This window comes from Trichomonas vaginalis, chromosome II (genome assembly GCF_026262505.1).
Source record: "Trichomonas vaginalis G3 chromosome II, whole genome shotgun sequence".
Classification (NCBI taxonomy): Eukaryota; Parabasalia; order Trichomonadida; family Trichomonadidae; genus Trichomonas; species Trichomonas vaginalis.
Window position 1 is genome coordinate 12,381,088 of NC_067204.1, and position 13,205 is coordinate 12,394,292.

General features: G+C 30.8%; 4 protein-coding genes across 4 annotated transcripts; 3 read left to right on the forward strand and 1 right to left on the reverse strand.

The window, feature by feature from the left end:
- Positions 1-682: 682 nt before the first annotated feature.
- On the forward strand, positions 683-3,056 carry TVAGG3_0532520 (uncharacterized protein; the record flags this gene model as incomplete). The annotated part of the gene is made up of 1 exon (XM_001314143.1): positions 693-3,026. One exon carries the CDS (start codon positions 693-695, stop codon positions 3,024-3,026), a length of 2,334 nt encoding a protein of 777 aa, XP_001314154.1.
- Positions 3,057-3,377: 321 nt separating this feature from the next.
- TVAGG3_0532530 (tetratricopeptide repeat domain domain-containing protein) lies at positions 3,378-5,372 on the forward strand (the record flags this gene model as incomplete). Its single annotated transcript, XM_001314142.1, has 1 exon — positions 3,378-5,372. The coding sequence occupies one exon, from the start codon at positions 3,378-3,380 to the stop codon at positions 5,370-5,372; it is 1,995 nt and encodes a 664-aa protein (XP_001314153.1).
- A 2,142-nt stretch (positions 5,373-7,514) lies between these two features.
- Positions 7,515-8,531, reverse strand: TVAGG3_0532540 (protein ubiquitination; the record flags this gene model as incomplete). Its single annotated transcript, XM_001314141.1, has 1 exon — positions 7,515-8,531. One exon carries the CDS (start codon positions 8,529-8,531, stop codon positions 7,515-7,517), a length of 1,017 nt encoding a protein of 338 aa, XP_001314152.1.
- A 1,404-nt stretch (positions 8,532-9,935) lies between these two features.
- On the forward strand, positions 9,936-12,941 carry TVAGG3_0532550 (armadillo (ARM) repeat-containing protein family; the record flags this gene model as incomplete). Its single annotated transcript, XM_001314140.1, has 1 exon — positions 9,938-12,586. One exon carries the CDS (start codon positions 9,938-9,940, stop codon positions 12,584-12,586), a length of 2,649 nt encoding a protein of 882 aa, XP_001314151.1.
- Between the last annotated feature and the right edge of the window lie 264 nt (positions 12,942-13,205).

The following is a 13,205-nucleotide window of genomic DNA, read 5'->3' on the forward strand; positions in this document are numbered from 1 at the left end:
AAATGGAAGTATACTTTTAAAAATTTATCCAAATTTTGAATAGAATTAAGTGGATAAGGGAAAATCAAGAAGTAAGAGATCAGTCTCTTTCAGATAAAGCCAATTTTCATTATGGACGTAGATCCAAAGTATTTCTTATTTGATAGAATTCTAACGTTCAGAATCTGAGAGCTGCTTTAAAGGATTTGTAAATGCTTCATCGATAGTGATTTTTTTCGAAGAAAATGGGAGTTATTCTGTTGATAATACGCTTGAGGAATTTAAGAAATCCAAAATTTTTAAACGAATGTTGTTAATGCCTGATCAATAATATCTTCGGGCTCTCGTTTCTTACATGGACGTCTCACTAAAATGAGATATAGAATGCAGAATATTGAAGTTGTGAGGATTATGACCATGGAATAAACAATAGTGACAGTAATTGATGTTGAACGTGTATCCAAGAATCCAGAAAAAGGTGTGATGGAATTGTTATACCCATTTAGAGAATCGTAAATAATTTGTTTGTTTTGTAGGAGTGTTGAGAAGCCATTTTTGTTTTTGAGTGAGATGCTATGTAAAAATCGTATTGGATATGAAATCAATCCTAAACAAATGAAAAGTATTGATACAATCATTTTTTTTGACAAATGTAAACATAACTCTTTTTTGACACTTTACAAAGATTTTTGAAGATCCGTTAATAAATTCATATGTCAGAGAAGGAGCTTGTTGATCTGTGCCGTCAATATTTTGATGCTAAACAATCAAATGACTCCTTGAAAGATATCATGACCTTTTTTTCGAAATTAATCAATGCTAAGCAAATGATTGATATTACACCACGGCTTAGGAAGTATATTCCGCGTTTAGTTGGTGTTCAAGATGGTGTATTACTATCTTTTCTTACTTCTACTATCAATGGTTTGTCTCCTCAAGATTATGTTCCAACTTTAAATCTTCAAACTAATTTATTAAATCCGAAAGAACCAACGAAATCACTTTCAGCACGTGCGCCACGTGGAAACAGACCACAATCTTCAGATTATAGCTCAACTGTTGTTCCGAGACTTAATTTACAAAAAATTGATTGCGTAGATGACCTTGAGGTTACACAAATTACAGTTCCTAAAACATCCAGACCAATTCCAAACGCTAAAACACTTATTACATCAAGAACATCAAAAAGAAATTCAATAATTCCATATTTACAACCTTTACCACCTCTTGAACAGAAAGAAGACTCAATTCTTCCACATTTATACGTATCACGCGATCCTCAATTCTATATCGGTAAAAAAGTATCAGAAGAATCACACGAATATCATATCATTCCTCCATCGTATCCAGAGCATTTAATTGGCGATAAATTTACAGTTCTTACATCAACAGGTGTAGTTAAGATCGATAAGACAGGTGGAACCGTTCAAGATGTCGATCAATTTATTCTTGATAATGAAAACACAGTAATTGTCGAAAATCAAATGATTAGCAAACGCATGGCATACAGATCATTCTATCATTGGAGAATGAGACTCAGGGAAGTCATTTTCGATAAGAAAATCGCGACTTTTGATCAACATTTCGCAATTTCAATACCAATCTTCCAAAAAGCGATGGATAAGATACGCCAAGATGTTTTCCTAGCAACAAACGATGCAGTTGTATATCCAGGACAGTTCGATATCGGTAATGATGAAGCATCATTCAAATCTCTTCAGCAAGTTGCCAACCAATCAATATTTGACATAGATAGAAAGATTCAGCAACTCAAAGAAGAGGTCGGCATGCAGATATCAGAGTCATTCCGTATAATTAGAGCGGCAAATGTATTAATCCAACTGGGTTTTGATGAACTTAACTCATTAAATCAGTTACCTCCCTCATTAAAACAGTTTTCTAGTGACCTTAAGTGGAGAGTTCCTTCATTATGGAGAGAAAAAATGAGAGAAAATATGTTGAATTACGAAAGGAAACTTGCAAGAGACAGACAGGTGTTTTTATCAACATTCTTCTCCAAAGTTAGAATCAACTACAACGGAATTCTCATCCTAAAGTGTAAGGAAATGCTTATGGGTTATTTGGACCGTTTCCTCGCTGAACCAAAAAACCGTCGTAAACCTCACAAAATTGTTGCCGAATTCAATGAAGTGAGTGGACTGATTACGATTACACCAACTAAAGCGGAATTTACTCAATGGTTCTCAAATACATTGAATGCCATCAAATCTGCCTTTTTCCAGAATTTGGAAAAAATTTGGTCGGATATTATCCTCGAAGCTGATCCAAACTACGAGTATACCATCGAGAATCCATTCGAAGTTCTCGAGAGATACCAAGATTTCACAGATGATAGGTCAGAAGCTTTAGATTCAATAACTGATGCATTTAATTTCTTTGAAAACGAAATTAGTCATCAGCAAACATTCTTCACAACAATGATGACCAAACTCAATGAAGCTTCCAAGTTCGATGACCTCAGAAACATTGACAAACTCGAGATTCTTTTGCATAATTTGCAAAAATCAAGAGAAGACATGTCAAAACGACCAAAGAACATTTTCCATAAGGCAAAGAACGCTCCTGAAGGCATGAGTGATTTCATAGTTTCATTCTCTGGTGCTGTAGACTCAATCATTAACTACTACAACAGGGAATGCAACAATTTGAAGATGAGAGTTCTCAACGAATTAAATGTTTTGTTTTCCGAAATCCAAGACAAATGGAGTGCTGTCAAAGACACAAAGATCACAAGATTGGATGCAAGATCTCTTGAAGCAAAGACACTCCAGTATTCTTTGCTTTGTGATTCGTTTTGCGGATTCTGGACTGACGCGTTTAGTGACGTCAAAGCATCATTTGACACAGTCATGAAGATGTACAGACAACTCTCTGATAAATGCAGATACACACATGCAGGAGCTGCAAAACACTTCAACAAAGTTGCAGAGACACTTGGATTGGGCGGTGTTCCTCTAGTTGAAGAAGAAGAGGAAGAGGAATATTACGAGGAAGAAACAGAATACGAAGATTATAGTGATGACTAAAATTAATGTTATTTTTTTTTGTTAGAATAAAATATTGTTTATTTAGCTGTTTTTACACATAACACATTTTCTTACAACGACTTTAGAATATATACTTTAGTTGATAAAACCAAAATAAAAGTTAATTTGACATAATATGTTACCATTTGAATATATATTTTAGATATTTCGCAATGAATAGCAGCTTTATCTTTTAGTATTTTGTAATTAAGATCCTTTAAAGCAATAATCCAAGAAAATGCCTATAATTTGATGCTTTTGATGTAACATGAGATAAATAAATGATTTTTGAAGAGTGAAGTTTGGAATGAAAATGATTTGAATAGAGAGATTGTTGAAAAAAGGTGACAAATGACGTCCCAGATTTTAGTCTTTTTTGAAGGAGACAAGAATTGGTGGGTGGCATATAATGTTACAGAAGCTCAAAGAATTAGATATATTGACATTATATCTAAGTTTCTTTGCAGTTTAAAAGAATTTACAAATCAAGATTACACAATTGATCAGGTTTGCGTGTTCAATTTCTTGCCATTTTCAACAGAAAAAGAAATTATTGACGATCTCAAAAGACAAATTAAAGAACCTCTCAATTCAACGACAGAAATTTTAGTTCAAGTAAAAGATTCTCTTCCAATAATAAAAAGGGAAAAATTGAGTGGAGAACAAGCATTATCATTCATTACAAAAGGTAGATATTTTGAAGAAAAAGGTTTTTATATTGATGCTCGAGATTTCTTTATTGCAGCAGACGAATATGGATATTTAGACTTAGCCAGACTTTACTATATCAGAAATCTTAAAGAACCAGTCGAAAATTTACTTCCTCGCCTTGTTGAATTATATCCAAACAATTTTGAAGTACAAATCATGAAAATTGCATATGAGAAAGACGAAGCTAGGTTCCTTAGATTCACAGACGATGCTTTCAAGTACATTCGTCAACTTCATGGCGTAAATAAATTCAATTTTCTTAGCGAATTTGCGAGAATACTCTTATCTCGCCACATGTATTCCCGTGCACAAGAATGTATCAATGAGTTGAAATCAATCAACGAATCTCATTCCGTTGTCTGTAAATTAGAGTGTGAATTACAAATTGCGTTAAAAGATCCATCAACAGCTGCCATCATGGCATTTCGGAGTCCACAAAGTTACAAATATCTTGCCCGGATATGCGATCTTGATGGTGGAGTCGCCAATGTGTTTGAAAAAGTTTTTTCATCAAAAGATTCAAGTTCGCAAACCATTTTTTCACCTAAAGCTCTTGCAGACATCGGCAAAACACTATTTAAAAAGGGTAATATTAATTGCGCGGTCACATTCCTTAGAGAAGCCTATCATAAGAAGCCACAAATTGAAATTTGTTATCAATTACTTAAAATATTCCATATTTTACATAATAAGTCACAGTTCTTTGATATATTGAAGAGTTTCATCATTTCTAACCAAACTGAGCTGATTCCAGGTATAAATTTCAAAGATTTAATGCAAATCTTTGCAAATGCTGATTATAAAATAATGCCAAAGACAACAACGAGACAATCATTTAGTACAATCCTTCCTTCGCACATTCCTTACCTCAAACTACTGATGTTGATCACTGTTTTCCTATATTCTTTCGGAAATTATTCGATGTCAAATGACATTCGATTAAAAATCCGTTGTTATTCATCACCTTTGCGAACTATGCCAGGATTTGGATATATCAGGAAACTGTACTTTGCTTGCGACCAACCTCCTCCTGGTTCAAGTCGTCCTTCTGATACAAGGATCGCTTTTGTTGGTGATGAATACGTATACGCGGCAGGACCAATTCCTAACATCCAAGATGATGACAAAAGATCATTAAAAGCAGAGTTTTTCGCGTTCCCAGGATTATCAATCAAACATCTCAAGAAAGGAGACACTAACAAGGGAATACATAGATCGTATAACCAACAGATCAAAGGAATACTGCAGAACTTTAACTATGTTATCTTTGTGTTCGGAACTATTGATTGCATCCAAGTTATTCCATTATCCGTCCAAAACTTGGAATATCCAAAGGCCACACAAGCAGTTTTAGATCTTGTAATTCCTTATGCTGAGATGATCAAGAAGTACAAGGAAGCACAATCTCATATATACGTTCATCCAGCTTTCTCATGCAGTGAAGAGGCACAGCCAATAACAGACTTGTTTAATAGATTGTTGGGAAAGTACTTAAAAGAACCTACTTATTTGAAAGTGGAAAAGAGCTTGCCAAGGGCATCATCACCTGCAGATTCAAAGGGAACTTTAAATGATTACCACAATGCTTTGAGGAGAGAACTTGATGAAAGAATTTATCCCGATAGATTTAAATAGAACTTTTTTTGTTATATTTTATAGTAAAAGTAAATGTGTATTATAAGAAATTATGGATATGTAAATTTGAAATCATATTTTTCGTGTGTAAACATTACAATTCACTCGGATTTTGAAATTTAGACATAAAGTATATGATTTCAAAGTTACACATTCTGATCTACAAATATATTCTAGAGAAGTGAAATGTGAATTTAGATTAATTAATCTCTCTATCGTTATTGTCGAAGCAAATACACAAGTGGGCTCAAACAAAATTTGGGTTAGCAATGATTAAATTTATTCTTATTTAAGTTAGAGATCACTCTATCTTTTTTAACACAGAATCATACTAGTAGACATCGGTAGTCACTTAGCACCATGTTTCACTAAAAAGGCGGCAATTTTTGTCAAATTTGCCTTGAATGCAATACTAAGAGGACGATAATTAGAATCAAGAGAATTTCATATCATAATGATGAATATTAAAATAAAGATAATTATATAAAAAAGATTGAGAATTTTATAAAATAATGATCAAAATGAAAAGATTGAGAGTTTTGTGAAATAATGATAAATATGAAAAGAAAGATATCTCTTTAATTCAAGAGTAAACTTGACACGAAAGAGAACTGTATAAAACAATGATAATTATTAAAAGAAAGATGATATTATAAAACAATGATTGATACGAAAATATCAAGAATTACAGAAAGCAAAGATAAATGTGAAAAGAAAGAAAATAAGTTTCATGTTAACATCTGCACCGTGTTCAACTAAGAGTTTGACAATTTCTATTGAATTCGCTTTGATTGCAATAGTAAGAGGGCATTCATTAATATCGAAAGAATTTCATATAATAATGATATGTATGAAAAGATAGCGTATTTCATAAAACAATAATAGGTTGTATGAAAATAAAGATAATATTATAGAACCATGAATAATATGAAAAGAAAGATAATACTATAAAACAATAATAAATATGATAAAAAAGAAAACATCATTAAATAGTGATAAATCTGAAGAGAAAAAGAATGATCTCAAACAATGATATATATTAAAAGAAACATAATTGCATAAAATAATGATAGATATGAAAAGAAAAGTAATACTATAAAACAATGATAAACGCGAAAAGAAAAATAACTCTATAGAATAATGATAAATGTGAAAAAATAGATAATTTTATCAAAAAATGATAAGTCTGAAAAGAGAGAGAAGTATATAATACATAAATAGATATGAAATGAAGGAGAATATTATAAAACAATAATAAACATGAAAATAAAGAAAATGTCACTAAATAATTATAAATGTGAAAAGAAAGAAAATAAGTTTCATGTTAACATCTGCACTATTCTCAACTAAGAGTTTGACAATTTCTATTGAATTCGCTTTGATTGCAATACTAAGAGGACACTCATTAATATATACAGAATAAAACAAATTAATGATAAATATGATAAGAAAGAGAGTTGTATTAAAAAATGGCAAAAATGAAAAGAAGGAAAATTATATAAAACAATTATCAATAATAAAAGAAAGAGAACTCTATAAAGCCAAGATAAATATGAATAGATTGAAAATCCAATATAACAACGATAAATATGAAAAGAAAGAGAATGTAATAAATCAATGTAAGATGTAAAAAGAAAGAAAATGCCATAAAGCAAAGATATATATTGAATGAAATAAAATTTGATAAAACAATGATAGATATGAAAAGAAAGAGAATTTCATAAAACGAATGATATATATGATAAGAAAAACAATGTAATAAAAAAATGATAAATATCATAAGAAAAAGAATTCTATAAAAGAGTGATAAATATGAAAAGAAAGATAATGTGATAAAATAATGATAAATATGAAGAAAAAGAGAATTTCATAAAACAATGATAAATATGAAGAAAAAGAGAATTTCATAAAACAATGATAAATATGAAAAGAAAGATAATTTCATAAAACAATGATAAATACTAAAAGAAAGATAATGTCATAAAACAATGAGTTATATAAAAATAAAGATAATACTATAGAACAATGAAAAATATGAAATGGAAATGAATCAGTTTCATGCTGACATCCGCACCATATTCGACTAAGAGTTTGACAATTTCTATTGAATTCATTTTGATTGCAATACTAAGTGGACATTCATTAATATAGAGAGAATATTATCAAACAACGATAAATTTGAAAAGAAATAAAATTCCATAAAACAATAACAAATATAAAAAGAAAGAGAATGTAAACATCGTTGATATTTGCTCCATTAGAAAGTAGATAAGATGCAATATCAAAATTTCCATAATACATGCTTTCTGCAATTGAGTTTGGAGATTGTCCAAAATTTGATTTAAGGTACTCTGCAATCTCAAAGTGTCGATAAGCCAATGCTGTATTAATCATGTTATCGAATGATTTACCATCTTCTATCATTTGCATAAAAATGTTTGTATTTCCGCCTTGAACAGCATATTTTTCGGAGTTATCGGTGTACTTAGCTCCTAAATTTTTCAAGTAATTGAAACACAATTCTGATCCATAAAAAATAGCGCAATCAAGTGGAGTGAATTCGCCATCAATTTCCTTATCAAAATTAAGATTTGGGAATTTGCATTTAAGATCATCAACTTTATCCCATGCAATATAGTATAATGGAGATTCTGTAGAATATAAATTGAGAATTTTTTCTTCTTTCAGAATAAAATCAAGATTTAGGGATTTACATTTATGATCATCAATTTCATCCCATTCAGAATTGTAGAATGGAAATTCTGTTGAAATTAAATTGAGAATGTCTTCTTCTTCCATTTTAGGTTCGAAGTTTTCAAATTCGAAACCATTATAATATAATAGCGTTGCTAATTTCTCATTTTTCGGTTTGGTTATGTATGAGAATTCGTTAGATATCATTTGATAAAATTCTGTAAATAATTTAATATCTTTAACTCGAATTTGTGAAAAAATATCAATCAAGTAAATTGCCATTTGGACGGATATTTTGTTTTCATTAATAAAATCTACAATTTTGGTTGATTCTTGTAAAATATAATTGGAGTCGAGGTACCAAATAATGTGTGAAGCTTGGCTAGGGTATTTTAATACTTCAATTGGCTTAAGATCCATAAAATTGCATTCAATTTCATTTGTTTGTTTCTCTGAGCCTGACATTTTTGTATAAAAAAAAAACTTTGGTGTTAGTAAAGGAAATTAATTTATTAGCCAACCTGCTTAATTAACATGCCCATTGAGATTTTGGTAATATACTTGTGACCTCATGTGTAATGCCATAAGGTTCAAACCCCTTAAGAAATCCATCATTCGAGAAGAGAATAGTTATTTTGATATAAAGCACCATTACTATTCTTCATATTAATTTATAGTAAAAGTAAAAGAATAACAATACAATTTTATCAGCTCATATGCCAAACTTAAGATTTTTCAATGGAAAGTATCAAAAGTTATATAAATTTACAAATTTAACTGAATCATGGTCACATGAAGAGCCGTTCTTAAAAATAACTTAACAATGAAATCACTTCGAAGCTTATGAAGCCATAAATAGAATGCTTGTCGCATTTATTTGATGAAAAATATATAGTGCTCCCAAAATCTTAGTAGTGAGGGCCCCTCAATATAAAATGTAAACCTCTGTGTATTGAATTGGGATTTGTAAACCTCACTACTCTAATTTTGATTGAGAGGACAAGGCTCTGGACGCTTAATTTGAGGGCTTTTTTTCTATGAGATTAAGAAAAGTTTTAAGACGAAGATTTTTACTATCTATATACAAGACAAAGAATAATAATAAAATGTTTTTTGGAAAAAAAGACGATAGGAATAATCAATTAAATCCAATTGATTTTGGGTCGAAATTAAGGAATACATACTAACTTCCATGTAGTATCCTCTTTTCGAAATGAAATTTTGTAATTTGGAAAAAAATCCAAAATAAAATTTTGATTTGGAAGAGTTTTGAGCTTTGTTACTAGAAATTCAGATTTGTAGTTCCAAAACAATGTGACTATACAAATAATGGAAACATCCAGCAGGAAATGATTTGAATTTGATGGCGAATTAAGAAATTCTACTTGACCTTTTAACGCAAATGGAAAAGTATCCATTTTCTGCTAGTTTGGGATTGCTTTTCGGCTTGTTAATTCATTTATCCATCATACAACGAAAATAATAAACGAGCATTTTTTGTTCAGAAAATTGAAATTGCATTGTTTCATCAGAATTGATGCAGAAACTAACTGTAATATATCAAAATTCATTAAAATGTCTTGATTTTGAGTTTCAAAATATTCATGATTAAAAATGTGAACCAAATTGCAAATTTTTAATAAAACCAAACAATCCATGATGCATACTGTTATAAATTTATGATAAAGACAGGACTAACAAAATTAGATATTTACATTTATTCAATATTCAAAATGTTTATTTTGAATTATCAATATAATTAAATCATATTGCATTTCATGCACGTTTTTTCTCTCAAAAAATTGAATTGCTATTCAACTGCGATTTTGAGATGACTATAGTTTGAAACATTTGTGCGCAAAAAGTGACAAATGGAAGAATGGATTGATTTATTTTCAAGTATTATCAGCGAGAACCCAGAAGTATCAGCGCAAGCATGCAATTCAATTGACCAGATGATTTCAGAATTTGATTTAAATCTCTTTAATGCGGCGACTATTGTATTAATGAATGAACCAATCCAATATAATACGAGACACGCAGCAGGAATTATCTTAGGTCGCGCTTTAAATAAGAAAAATGGTCAAGTTATCAATAAAGACATCGAAAAATTTTGGATAAAAGAGGAAAATTCTCAAATGATATCAACATTAAAAGATGCTGTACTTAAAATCATCAATGAAGACACAGATTTACTTCAAAATGACTGTTCTTGGATCATTGCTTTGATTTTTCAGATTGAAAAATCAAATTTTCTTCCATTTATTTCAGAAATTTTATTAAAATTCGATTCACTCAAGAGTTTATTGATATCTTCTACATTATTAAACAATATTTTCAATCTTCCATTTTATAAATCTCGAATTAAATCAGCAGGCTTTACAGAATTACTTGGCAAAGTATACCCAACATATGTTGATCTTCTTGGTAAGCCAGTTACAGAGTTAGACAGCGACGAACTTCGAATTTTAATTTCAGAAACAATTTTGAAAGGTCTTTCACTAGAAACAGATGTATTCAATTCAGAAGAATCAATAACAAGTATTCTGAATGCATTACCACAGTCTTTTCCCATTCCAAATCTAAAATTATATCAAAATCTGAATTCCATACTTTCAAGCCTTGTTATACACTTCTACGACTTATCACACAACTTTGTAGATGCCGTGTTTGAGTATACATCGAAAGGATTGAGCTGTGAAGATGAAGATTTTATTATCAGCAGTTTACAAGTCTGGAATGAGATTCTGAATTACGAGATCACTCTTTATGAGAGGCATAAGAAAGTATTAGGAGTTGCCAACAAATTCTTCCTAGAATTTTTAAATATTTTTATGAATTTCGGAGAAAGAGGTGCAGCGTCAATTTCGGATGCGATATTCCAAGAATCATATAATTTACTGTATAACGCCTTCTTAATTGTTAAAATATCCAATAATTTTTTCCAAAATTATTTTCAAATAATTTCAAGTGTAATTCAAGATTGTTTCAATGACCAAAGTAATCTTCTTGCACTATTCCTTGGCATGTACCTTGTAACAGTCATTACTTCTGATTCTGTTTCCAAAATTCACGCAATTTCTGATTTTGTTTATTCTGAAGTCACCAACATAGTTTTTGACCTTTTCTTTAATAGCACAGACCAGCAAATTGTAGCCGTAGCAGCCTGGACCATGGGAAAGATCTTTGAAGGCACAGTAATCCCGAATCACAACCGACATGAAGATTTCGGGAATATAACAGACATAACGAACCTGGTATTGAATAGGATTGAAGACCAATTTAAACCTGATCGATCAAAATACTTTTTGATGCATCTTTCAAATTTATTTCTAAAATTAGTTAATAATTTCAAACTTAAAAGCGTAATATTCTCAGATCTAGGGTGGGAGCACTTTTTCACCGTATATTTCTCTATTTTGCAGCTTTGGCCCGAAATTGAAGTCGAATCTTCTTTTGCTTTTATGAACTTTTCAAGGGGAATCAACAATCTTTTGGGTCTAACAAAAGATATCAGGGACATTTGGCCCAAAGTTTTGAATTCTTTAATTGAAATGTTGGTATCTACCTTTAATTCAATAGATGAGAAGATTACAACGGTACAAGGATGCTATTTAGAGAACATATCTTACATTCTGGAGCATGGAATTCGATTAGTACCAGAAACTTCAACAATTTTAATTAATATTCTGAAATACTTGTTTACAATGAGGATTTCCACTACATATGAGATATCACTTGACATTTTGACCTCATTAGTCATCATAAATAACTACAATGAAGAACTTGCAAAATTATATTTAGAATACATGACAGATGGCATGGAAAGCAACGATCCAAATGTAATAATGCAATGCGCCTCAACAGCTACTCGCTTCTTCACTAAAATGGGGCCATTCAGAATAAATTATATCGAAGATTTCAAACAATGCCTTGATTGTTTCCTTAAATCCCTATCCCTTGTTGATCCAAGTTTCACGAATGTTGCAGTTGCATACGTAATTCGTGCTGTTGCTGACATAATTGCAGCTGCATACGAAGAAAACAAGATAAACATTGAATCATTCATTGAATACGCTTATGAACCATTCAACAACATAATTACGGATTATGTTTGCGTTGATATTGATCCAGAATCAATGGAAGACTTGAATCAGTTTTATCAAGAGATTTCACAGGCCATTTTCCATGCAATGGCTGTTTTTACGAGAATATACCTATCGAAGATGACTGTTCCTCTGCAAAAGAGCTTTCTCCAGAAAGTTTTCAAAGTTTTTATCAAAAAAGTTGGATTAATTGAACCTCTCTCGATGGAATCAATCAGAAACATACTTGGATCAATACACGAAATGCACAAGTACTTGAGTAAGAAAATTAACGGGTATTGTGGCCATATTTACGTTCAAAATATTATTGTCAAGTACAAAAACTACCCAGACCACATTTATAGGGAACAAATTGAACTAATGTGGATGGATATATACGGAAGTTTGGATTGTTTTAATCATAATAATAATTAATAGATTAATAAAGTGTTTATTTTAGTATTATTTTTTCTTTGAAACTAATTTCAACAGTTTTCGTGATATTGATTAAACTCATTGAGTAATATTCTAGATATTGAGAAATATTAAAAAAAAAACACTTTAGATTCACGTGAAATTCTAAGCATAAGCATGTATAAAAAAAAAAAAAAAAAAAAAAGGTAGTGGGGCCTCCAGGCGCGTTGCGCCCTCTAGCCCTGAAGTTTTTTTTTTCTTGGGATGGGCCTCCAGGCACTTCGTGCCCTCTAGCCCATAAGAAATTTTTCCCAAGACCCAAGAGGAGGACCGAACCCCAGCCGACCAGCCGTTGACTTTTTTGTTTCGCTTTTCACAAATTATATATGTTTTCATGTTTTGTCACTTTTCTGTCACTTTTCAGGAAAAAACATTTTTATTATTATATATAAATGAATTTTACAAAACCACCGTTACCGTTCTTTGGAAATAAGAGTAGATGTAAAGATATTCTATTGAGAGAACTTAAGAAACTACCGAATGGTCTAACATTTGTAGATTTGTTCGGTGGAAGTTTCTATATATCCCATTTGTGCCATACAATATTCCCAGACTCAAAGATTATATGCAATGACTTCGA